This window comes from Verruconis gallopava (genome assembly GCF_000836295.1).
Source record: "Verruconis gallopava strain CBS 43764 unplaced genomic scaffold supercont1.7, whole genome shotgun sequence".
Lineage (NCBI taxonomy): Eukaryota > Fungi > Ascomycota > Dothideomycetes > Venturiales > Sympoventuriaceae > Verruconis > Verruconis gallopava.
In genome coordinates this window covers 9,738-21,049 of record NW_015622143.1, presented here as the reverse complement: position 1 = coordinate 21,049, position 11,312 = coordinate 9,738, and the positions used below count along the sequence as shown (strand labels likewise).

The 11,312-nt window shown below is 46.0% G+C and overlaps 2 protein-coding genes across 2 annotated transcripts; both read left to right on the top strand.

Annotated features, from left to right (window-relative positions):
- Window positions 1-628: 628 nt before the first annotated feature.
- PV09_02656 (uncharacterized protein) lies at window positions 629-3,577 on the top strand. The gene has a single exon (XM_016355733.1). The coding sequence runs from the start codon at window positions 1,557-1,559 to the stop codon at window positions 3,186-3,188; it is 1,632 nt and encodes a 543-aa protein (XP_016216039.1). The 5' UTR covers window positions 629-1,556; the 3' UTR covers window positions 3,189-3,577.
- A 3,346-nt stretch (window positions 3,578-6,923) lies between these two features.
- On the top strand, window positions 6,924-10,526 carry PV09_02655 (uncharacterized protein). The gene has a single exon (XM_016355732.1). The coding sequence runs from the start codon at window positions 7,124-7,126 to the stop codon at window positions 10,085-10,087; it is 2,964 nt and encodes a 987-aa protein (XP_016216038.1). The 5' UTR covers window positions 6,924-7,123; the 3' UTR covers window positions 10,088-10,526.
- Window positions 10,527-11,312: the final 786 nt, after the last annotated feature.

Genomic DNA, 11,312 nt, shown 5'->3' with positions numbered 1-11,312 from the left:
AAATTTACTCATACCATTTGTCCAAATGAGAAGTGCCAGCTTTGTGGCCTAAGTGAGAGCACACGACCTATTACTCTCTGCAAAAAGATTAGACGCGCGTCTATGACGTCTGTAGACATGCAGTACGGCAGTGGCAGCACCCGTAACCAGCCAGCAGTGCGAAGTGGATCAAGCTGATGCGGCAGGAATAAAGATCGTCTGCCTCTTCTTTCACTTCTCCACAATATCTTGCCCACACGGAATCCAGTCGTCTGCCGAGCAGCCACGGGAGCGTGCTCGCAAGTCTCCGGTTGGCCAGTCGCCTTGACAGTCCTTGCGGAAAGGGCGCCAGACCTTTCTTGAAGGCCTTCCAGAAGCATTTGGTGTCGCAGGATGACCTCCTAAAGACCAAGTAGCTTTCAAAACTCGTCGGGACATGGATCAATCGTTTACAGATGACGGAGTCGTTTCCAGAGCGCAACACTCTCGCGCGGATAAAGTTTCTTCGGTTCCTTTGACTTGAGCTTTTCACCTGATTCAGACTTGGGGGGATGTTCGGCATGGATCATAAATGAACCAAAACGCCATTCGCCGAATCCTGGTGCGGGCCTTGACTTTCCAGTTCGCGCACGTAGTACCTCGGCGGAGACGACGTTCGCTTGCACAACACCAAATCCGTCGCAGAAGTGCGATCATTACCATCTAGAATGCAGCTACAGGGCTACCTTGGTTTACGTACTCCGTGCAAGCGAAGGCTCCACTGGGTAGACTCAGGCTGGCCGTCTGGTGGACCGATGGAATGTGCGTTTAACGATGCGAAGATCATGTCATCCAACGGCCAGCTTTTCAGGTGCTCGCAGCAACTCTTTTCAGGTCATCGCCCTGGCAATCACAAGCTGGAGCCGCGTCCCATCATGCTCTAGCTGTCAACAATTTCCTCTCTATGGGGGCATCTCCTTGCCTCCTCGAGGGGAAAATTAATGTTTTAACACGCCGCAGCGGGTGTTGCAGCTGGCTTGCCTGGAAACGCTGTTTTGGAACCTCCCTTCATCGAACAATCTTCCCCACAGCACCCACGCTCAGATTCCTTTCCTTGCTTCTGCGATCATTTGAATTCTTCTTTAATTTTCTTTTTGCGCCGTGTTATTCTCCAGCTATTTGCCTTTACCATTCAAGCATTACAGTCTCGCCCACCTGAACGGTCTTTGCTCTATGTTCCTTGCACTAGCGGCACATGAAACATGGGTTGACCTTCGCTTCTCGGCAAAGGCAATAATCGACGACAAGGATAAATAGACAATCTTTCAATTTCGACAGTGCTATTTGTTCGTTCCAGTGCCACCCATAGGAGATCAGACTAAACACTCGGGTAGCTCGACTAAAATCACGTAACTACCACTCGGCCTGACACGAGGAGTTAGGGTACAATATTGAGTCTCCTGCCACCAACTGCCTAGCAGTCAGGCATTTGGTGAAGATCTTCCTCACAATACTGGCACTCACCTCGTTTGTGCCAATACTTGGCCTCTCGTGTCGAGAACTTCAGGATCCCTTCACTGTGGACAACCTCAGAAGCCATGTCCGGCTCAACAGAATATCGCAAATCTCCAGAGATGGAAAAGGAGCCTCTTTTTGACGAAAGATCTCTTTCAGATATGGAAAGCGATGCAGATTCAGAAGCAACACTTCACTACAATGCTCCAGGACCACGATATTCACCACACTTTCTCTATGCTGTCAACCCCAACGTACGAACATGGCGTGTCCAGTCGTGGCGCCATTTACTCGGGCAAATTGGCTTTGCCCTTCTACCCAGTTTTATCCAGAGTCGAATAAGACGAGACGAGCGCAAGCCTGAGAAGCTTTATCCGACCGCCTACCTAGATGGAATGCGTGGCCTTGCCGCGCTCTTTGTCTTCTTCTGTCATTTCTCCTACGGCTGTTTCTCGATCACAAGAGGTTATGGATACGTGTGGGACGATGGACAGCAGAACGACTATCTCCTGCAACTGCCAATCATTCGTCTGATCTACTCCGGACCCCCGATGGTCTGTATTTTTTTTGTCATATCCGGCTACGCACTTTCACTAAAACCTTTAAAACTTATGAGATCTCGTTCATGGGATGCGATGAGTGTCACTATGTCCTCCTCCATTTTCCGACGCGGACTAAGATTATTCATCCCAACTGCTATTTCCACCTTCCTGGTAGTGTTGCTTGTGCAGTTTGGTTTCTACGATAGCACGCGAGAATTCGCAGCAGATGAGTCCTACTTCCGTGCCATCAAAGAGTATCACCAGGTCCGTATGGAGACATTCTATCAGCAGTTCTGGGACTGGGCATGGCGCATGTTTGAATTCATCCACATTTGGAGCTTTGATCAGTTTGGTGGCAGCACGGGCTACGATCTACACCTTTGGACCATTCCTCTCGAATTTCGCGCATCAATGCTGCTTTTCCTGCTTCAAATGGGTCTGGCGAGAGTCCGTACTTGGATCAGATGGATGTGCCTATTCGCATTCATGTGGTTTAGCTTCCGCAACAATCGCTGGGAGATGATACTTTTCGTATCCGGTATGCTCCTTGCTGAGTTGGATCTCATTCGAATTGCTAGAAAAAATACATCATCAAATTTGCCCTTCTCGACTCTCCCCTCGTCTTTACATAGTTGGTCCGAAAAGGCGCTTCAAGCGAAGAAAAGCGGCTGGTTCTTAAAGAAATACGGCTGGTTCTTTCTCGCCTTCTGCTCCCTCTACCTTATGTCACAACCTGACGAGGATTCTTCAGAGACCCCGGGATACATATACTTGGCTTCTCTGATACCAGAGTGGTTTGCCGACAAGTATCGCTTCTGGCAGGGCATTGGAAGCATCCTGTTCGTTCTTGCGACGAACTTCTCGCCGACTTTGCAACAGCCGTTCAACACCAGTGTTGTACAGTACTTCGGCAACATAAGCTATGCGATCTATCTGATGCACGGTCCGGTACTGCATACGGCAGGCTACAGTATAATGAGGTGGTCGTGGCGTATTACCGGCCACGAGACCCAGGGCCAGTACGTTTCAGGCTTTGCTCTCAGCGCGATATTCATCGTCCCATTGGTGATTTGGGCCGCAGATCTGTTCTGGAGATTTTGCGATGCTCCAACAGTGAGATTCGCGAAGTGGACAGAGACCAAGTGCGTCGGGGAAGACGACACAGCAAGGTAAAACTTATAATAGTGGCGTGACGGTGCTCTTGTTCGACCAGAATAAAGAAGCGTCAGATATTGACATTGTTTTTCAAGGTCTTTTCAATCATTCTAGGAAGATTATGGACAGTGGATGTCTCTCCTTGATTTTTGTGGAAGGGATGGACTTTCTGCTGGAGTAGAATTGAGCTCAGCATCATTGACGATTCAGAGTTGGACTTCCAAATATCGGGGCTTTGATAATCTCGCGTAATTCATTTGGCAAAAATGCCAAAAAGCAATGTCTTTGTACTCAATACGCATAGTCCTCGGCGTTCACACTTTTCATGTCAGGGTAGTCCGTAGAGCACTTTATTCCCCTGGCGACTAGACTCTCAAATGGGATTGAAATCAACAGCACCTTGCATATTACATTGTCTCATCTGCTAGAAGTGAGTTTAAATGTACTCATTTGACTACGTAATATTAAGTCGAGCCTCGATAGTGTTAGTATAAATGAATCTCGAGACGGAGATTAAGCAGAGAACGAGATGTTTGGTGAGAATCAGCACCATAGATATGCTATCAGTAAACTCAGAAAGGAGAGAATTGCATCCCATTGCGCCTTTCATTCCCTATCATCAGTTTTCCTGGTAGAGTAGGATGAATTCCTAATAATTTGGCTATGTCGTTGTACGCTTCATATACTCAACACGTCTGACCTAGAACTGGGCTGGCTTTGCAGCTAACACAGTCTTTTAATGCGTATTTTGCAGATAAGTTCCGAAGAATTGACTAGTCTGCCATCTACCTTGCAAGAAGGAGGCCAGGCAGCACAAATTTCACTGGCATTAATTGATGTGGGACATACCATAACATCCTTACTCTTCATATTTGCGACCACGGCTGGCTTTACATGCTCCAGTCGTAAGCCGTTCACCTCTCTAGTAGTCACATCTTCCAGAAGCATACCTGTGACTAGAGTGATGCTCGTAACCATGTGAGAGACACCTTGCTGCTAGCAATTAGTACAAGCTTCAATCGGTGTGGCAAGGACGTGATCCAAGCCAGAAAATTCAAGAGCCATCACTATGCTAATAATTGCGCCCCTATCTTCGAGTTTTCCTAACAAGGACATGATGGTAGATAAAGTGTTCATAACCATTCTCTCCATAACATCGACAATCCACTTTGAGACACATTTGCTTCACATATAAAGGCATATGTGAACTTCTGAAAAGGGCGTGCCGGATGATTGCGTTCGGTCTTAACATCGTTCAAGGCATCTCTCGTCGGTTCTCTGCGAAATCGATCATTGGTTTCACCAGAGGCTTTGATTTTACCAGCTCACTTGTCTACACCTTCAAAAATGCCCCGGAGCTGTCTATACTGATAACTTCTATTGTTCTATTGAATATTATGGATGCTAGAACTATAGATGAAGTATTTGATGGACGACTGGATCGGAATGAAGTATTTTCTCGCAACCCTCGTTGTAGACGCTTGCATCGGGGTGGGCAAAGATGGCCATAATAGCTGAATAGCCACATTATGCACTAGAGACAGAAGTAGACTCTTCTCTTTCATTAGGTTTAAATTGCCAATGCCTCGAAAGCCTTGAGCAAGGGACAAACCCAGCGTTTCGATTTCAGAGCGAGGTTTTGCCGCAGCTTGAGGCTTTGCTTTTGGCCCTCGAGCCTAGTAGTACTGAGCTTCACGTTTCCTCTACAGGTCGCTCGAGCTCGAAAAGTCTACGAGACGCGAATAATGGTAACCAAGGTCTCAGTGCTTTTGGCGATTTCCCAGACCCACGCTTATCACTGTTATAATTAAACAGAAAACGGAATCGAACGAACAGTCAAGTCGCGAGCACGTCAGTCCGAAAATTAACTAATAGGGTAAACTTTCTGCCATGTTGCGAACCAACGATTGGTAGTGCTGAGTAAGTCTAGGAGTCAATATGAGAAAGTCTCTATAAATATAACTAATCAGTGATGCAGCTAAGGTACAAGATCAAGGCTGCTGTAGGCACAAAACTAAACATGGCCACACCCTCCATCCAGTGAGGACATGGTAATAACGGTTGATTGACGAAATTGAGAACACTCGCTTGTCTACCCATCGATTCGTCGAGTACTGGTTCGGCGTTTATGGTATGTTTTCAACGAAGAGCAGACCCATCCGAACAGACTCTTCACGAACCTCGCTCATTTCAGCATTCACTGCTATAACGGAGTCCCGTAACGAGAATCTATTAGGAGGGAAACGAATTTTTCTTTTTCATTATATCTTTGCTTGGCGAAGTGCCGCTCACTGCCCAGTGACCGTGAGACATTGAGTCTGATGAGATGTTGAAACGAGTCAGTGGATTTTGAATGATGCGGGTATTGTTTATTGGGAAATCTGCCACTATAATCCGCCCTAAGCTGGGTACCTGCAGAAGTGAGAAGTCGTATAAAAATGAGGTTGAGCCCCTCCGAGAGTCAATCGGACTGGGGAAATGACATTGTAGTTTTGGGATGATTGTGATCAAGGTATGGAGGTCGAAAGCTTTTACTGTAGCTGCCCCTTGCTACACGTCGCTGCGAGCCCATTAATACCCGCTAGTTCTTGCACGATGTTACAAACCATCTGCTCAAAAATTGCACGATATGGCCTGTGCTAGTGGCATAACCGTTGTCGACGTTCGTTCGGAATTTACCTTGCTCATTATCCTACGGTTTGTTAGAAAGTCCAGGGGTAGCTGCAAAACGACCCGGTTCTTCGTCTATTGCTTTTCATGCTCTGCCACATACCAACAAGTTAAAAAGCATTGTCCTGCCAATTCTGCGTCTGCTCTTTAGACGGGCAATCAGAAGGAAATTAAAGCAATCAGACATCTCATAGAGCAAAAAGTCAGTCTCCAGTCGAGCTCCCAATGGATAATTATGACTTCTGCGCCAACGTCATGATTTATGACCACATCGAGATTTGCCATTGCGCTCAAGAGTGATGAAAGTTCGGGCATAACCCATCAGAAGTCAAGGACCAATCAATATGTATATATACCTTCACAATCCTAATTATAGTGCATTATCAAGTTCGAAACTTGCAAAACCTGAAATTAGCATGAAGTTCGCGTACGAATATGATACAGGGCTTCTCACGAAGTTTATTTCATGTCTTGTGCATTAGAGCATAAACGCCTCGCAACGCGCTGGGACATGCATCAACAATTCTTACCCATAGACACTGTTCTCTAATAAATTAGAGATCCGTGTGCACAGGCGTAATTTGACAGCTGGCTCTGTCATGGTCATTGCTGCCGATGTGGGGCTGAGAGATGCTGAAAAGATAACAAAAGGAAGCTCACACTGCTTATTGTCGGGCTAGAGATGAAGATATCCGTAAAAACGAAAAAGGGAGTGAGCTCAAGCGATACTGACCCAACCACAATAGGCTGATATTGTCGCTTTGCTTGGATGCATGTATAGCATGCTGTGGAGTTTACGGTTACTTGACCAAGGGGATTGATTCTCCTATAGAGCTCCTACGTACAAATCTACAACGGTGTACAGACGCAGTCTTGGGATATCAAAAATCCGGTGAGAACAAATGATTGCGAGTAATTAGATTCCATGTAGTGACACTGGTCATGGAAGCGTCTCGTATGCGAATAAAGGCGAATGAATAGGGGGGGAAATGAAGGAATAAAAGATGGTCAGTGCGATTAAGAAAGGCTGCATATGCTCAAAACACACGGTCTGTTCAAGTTCCTATTTTTCAAAGTTTGCATAGCATTTCGACGAATCTTCAGTGTCTTTGCAGAGAAGTTAAAGCAGATTCCCAGTTCTAATTACGGAAAGCTCTTCCATTTTCGGATATCGATGATTACGTCAGCTCTTATTGCAAACTTTGGGAAGTCACCATCGATCACTCAGATACTACGACTCTCACCTCATCCTCACGCGTCGCTTGTCGTCCTCACTTTGCCTTATGTATGCGTCTTGTCGATGTGTGGGCTGGCAAGCATGTCGGACGAGAGCACATAAAGCATACAGAGCAGTGTCCAAACAGCATCGAGGCTTCTTCACTATATTAGCATGCAGGCAAGCCGCGTTACCATCAGACGCTGGTAGCAAGAGAGGGGATTCCAGCTGTGGCGAAGACGCAGCCAAACACAAGCCGGTAACAAGCAAGTGGCGGAAAAGGCAGAACTTGTACGCACGCAATGGCTTCGACAGCAGCTACATGATCGTAGATCCGGTCACAGGCTCAGCCGAAATCGTCGAACGCGATACGAAAGCCCGAGATAAGCAAGCATCCAGAACGCTCCCTTCAATTCAACTTCCTTCGTGGTTCGACGACTGCGTTCTATGGCCAGACCACCAGGTGGGGACGTCGAAGTATCCCTTTAAGAAGCGGATTATTTCCCTTCCCTCTAAAGACAGCTCCGTCGCTGGAATAAGTTTTGTACAGGAAGCTGATAACAATTTCCATCATCAAACTTGCAAAGATGAAGTTCTCCCCTCGGAGCGGATGTGGCTCGATCCCTTGGTTTTCGCAGAGATTGACGGTGTGATTCGGACGAGCTTGGAGCTTCCGCCATCCAAAGATAAGGACACGCCCCTCTCTGTGCGATCAACTGTATCTCTACATTGCCCGCTAGAAGGATGCATGCCTCTTCTTGGCGACATTGTTGAACACATTGCCGCCACACAAGACTCCGGCATTCTGCGACTCAGCGCACAGGACCTTGCAGAGCTTGGTGGTAATTACGTCTGTCCTGATGCGGGTTTGGATGTGTCGTTACAGACACTACCCTTTGATGCATATAGTGAGACTATCGAGGAGTCTGTCGAATCAGACGAAAGCGCAGACGAGGAAGACACTACAGAGGAAGAAGACGATCGCGAAAGATCGCAGAATATGCAGACCGCCGCAATGGTTTTGCAGCCAACACTGATTCCAATGCATGGCGGCAGCGTGGAGGACATATTGAAAAACCTGACGGCCGCGTTCTCGCCGACAGGTCTTGGCATCGGTACAGATTCGAAGAAGCACACAAAGGGAACAGAGAAAGGAGAAGAAGAGGTAGACGTCGAGCCCCTGATGGACGAAGCACTCTTGGACAAATTCCTAAATGCCCTTATTGACGCTGCTTGGTCGAGACGAGCACAAGGTGCAGATGCAGCGACAAAACCCAGGCGAAGGCTTGTTGTCTGCCTGGAGGACATGATCAGGATATCGCAGACGGCTATAGGAATTGAACTTGTAGAAAGATTGGCACAAGTTATCCGCCGGCGGCGTATGGAGAATGGAGAGAACATCGTTTTGGTGGGCATCTCCATTGATAAGGACTTGCTCTCTTCAGCAGACGCAGGCAGAACAATACAATGGGAGACAGATCATTCAATATGGAGAACATTCATAGTGATGCCACACTCGGCAGATGGCAGCGTCATCACCTCTCAAGAACAATGCCTTCGTCAATTGCATGCTCAGAGGATACTCAATATAAATATACGAAATTGGTACATGGTACTCAGTCTGATGGCTCCTGCCCTCGCTCCCTCTCGACATCAGATCCTTGGCTCCCTGAACAACGAAATTGGCAGTGCTCTTGGGTTTACAAAGACTTTTCTTCCACGGGATGAAATTCAGCGACTCGCAACGACTTCCATCGCTCGAGCACTTTCTCAGAAGCGAAAAACCGTCGGTTTGGACGACTTAGTCAGAGCTGTGGATGATAGTCGCGTTATGGACGCTACGCGCCATGCCAGACTTCAGAGCTTGCGCAACTTCGAAGCTTCAAGCTCGACCAAAGGTGTCTTTGGTCCAAAAGACCCTCTTGATGCTTTCTTTCCTTCTCTCGATCCACAGAAGCCAATAAGCCTCGCTGGTTTGGATCCGCAGCCTGTTGGTTTGTTTGACATCTCGTCTAGATTGCGGTCTCTGCAGCGTGAGGCAGACCGCTACGAAAAGCGCCTGATCAGCGGAGTCATCTTACCCGAGCGCATTAACACCACCTTTGAAGACGTCCACGTCGCCAGGAGCACTGTTGAAGCCGTACGTGATCTCACATCGTTGTCCTTGCAGAGGCCAGATGCTTTCAAATACGGTGTTCTCGCAAAAAACACACTTTCGGGCGTTTTATTGTACGGCCCGCCAGGAACAGGCAAGACTATGCTCGCAAAAGCTGTCGCCAAAGAGTCCAAAGCCGCCGTTCTGACAGTTACTGGCTCCGATGTCAACCAAATGTGGGTCGGTGAGAGTGAAAAGACCGTCAAAGCAATCTTCACTCTAGCTCGCAAGCTAGCACCCTGTGTGGTCTTTATCGACGAAGCCGACGCCCTTCTCGCCAGTAGAGGCTCGGACGGGCGCGGTGGCAGGCCGAATCATAGAGACACGATCAACCAGTTCCTTCTTGAATGGGACGGCATGAACGAGAGCGGGGTGTTTCTGATGGTTGCAACCAACCGCCCCTTTGACTTGGATGATGCAGTCTTGCGCCGTTTGCCTCGCAGAGTGCTCGTCGACCTCCCGGACAAAGACGATCGCGAGGCCATACTTCGCATCCACCTCAAGGGCGAAACCATCTCCAACGATGTCGACATATCCGAGCTTGCCGAGCAGACTCCCTATTACTCTGGGTCAGATCTGAAGAATGTCGTTGTCTCTGCCGCTCTTGCAGCCGTTAAGGATGAGCTGGAGGCAAAGAAGAAAGCAGATGCGCAGGGTGAACCGTACCAATTCCCTGAGAAGCGAACGCTACAAAAAGTGCACTTTGTAAACGCAATTGGCGAGATAAGCGCGAGCGTCACTGGCGACATGTCAAGCCTAGGGCAGATCAAGAAATTCGACGAGCAGTACGGCGATCGCAAGGGCAGGCGAAAGAAGAATCCATATGGGTTCTTGAAAGTCGAGGAGCGCGAGGAGTATGCTCGTGTCAGAGCTTAGTTAAAGCGTACAGTTTTATGCTTCTTCTTGAACTCAAGACGTCAAGCTCTGCATATATCAGAGTTTTGAACAGATATCAGAGTTTTGTGCAGAGATATAGATTTGTACCGTTCAGAAATATTTGACAAGGGAATCTTCGTATAGCAAGGCCTATTTTCCAGTGTCAACTGGCAACTCCTCATGCTGTAGGACATGGGTCCTAGTGATTTCCGAGAATCTGGAGAGTGTTGACTTACGCTTCTTTATTGCTTAACTGTGGTGACAAAACTGTTAGGAACCCTTTCATAATCCGACAAGACCTTACTAACGTAAGTCACTTCGGAAGGGATGAGCTTCCTTGAGCGAGGGAGGAAGGGACTTCTATAGTATATAGGAAGAGGATAAATATATTAATAGGAGTCTTTATAACTTCAGATAATTATACTTTAATAAATAGGGGTAGATTAAAACTAATAAACTAGATAGTTTAAGTATGGTTTTTAAAGATTAAGGAAAACCAAAGTTCTTTTATAGAGAACATAAATAAGTGATTATTGTTAAGCTATTCTAATGGAGGGCGGAAGCTTAGTAAGATTTATATAGAAAACATATATTTAAGATATATATTTTATTTTACTTACTTTACAAAACTAAGGTAGGTCCTATTGCTTATATAGATCGATTACCCCGCTTTTTCATACAACCTCGGTTAGTTTAATACCTCGGTTATTACCTAATACCTAAATGACTAATATTTTCATTCTGTTATTTAAGAAATATATTATAGATCTCATTCTGGATCAACAAAAAAACTATATAGTCAATAAGGATTTAGTGCTGAATTTATTAGCTATAAGGAGCCAATAAATACTATACTTAAATCTAGTAAAAATAATATAGAGGTTTATATCTATAATATAAAAAGGCTCCTAAATACCTTAGCTTTATCAAATTTAGTACTACTACCTAAGTTTATAGTAGCACTTATATTAAATAATTTAAGTTCAGATTATGATTATACAGTAGCTATAATTACATATACTATAAAGTTATCTAAAAAAGAAATAGATCTAGATTAGATATTTAGTTAGCTGCTGGATAAGAGCAAAAGATTAGGTAAAAGGGCTGATACTAAAGATATAGTAGATATAGAAATAACTCTACCTACTAAAAGTAATAAGCTTAAGAAACCTAAATATATATCTTATAATAAAAAAGGGTATATAGAAGAAAAATACTGGATAAA

Bases quoted from the DNA above. Each gene is read 5' to 3' on its own strand.
- PV09_02655 (XM_016355732.1), top strand. From the start codon at position 7,124: ATGTATGCGTCTTGTCGATGTGTGGGCTGGCAAGCATGTCGGACGAGA.
- PV09_02656 (XM_016355733.1), top strand. From the start codon at position 1,557: ATGTCCGGCTCAACAGAATATCGCAAATCTCCAGAGATGGAAAAGGAG.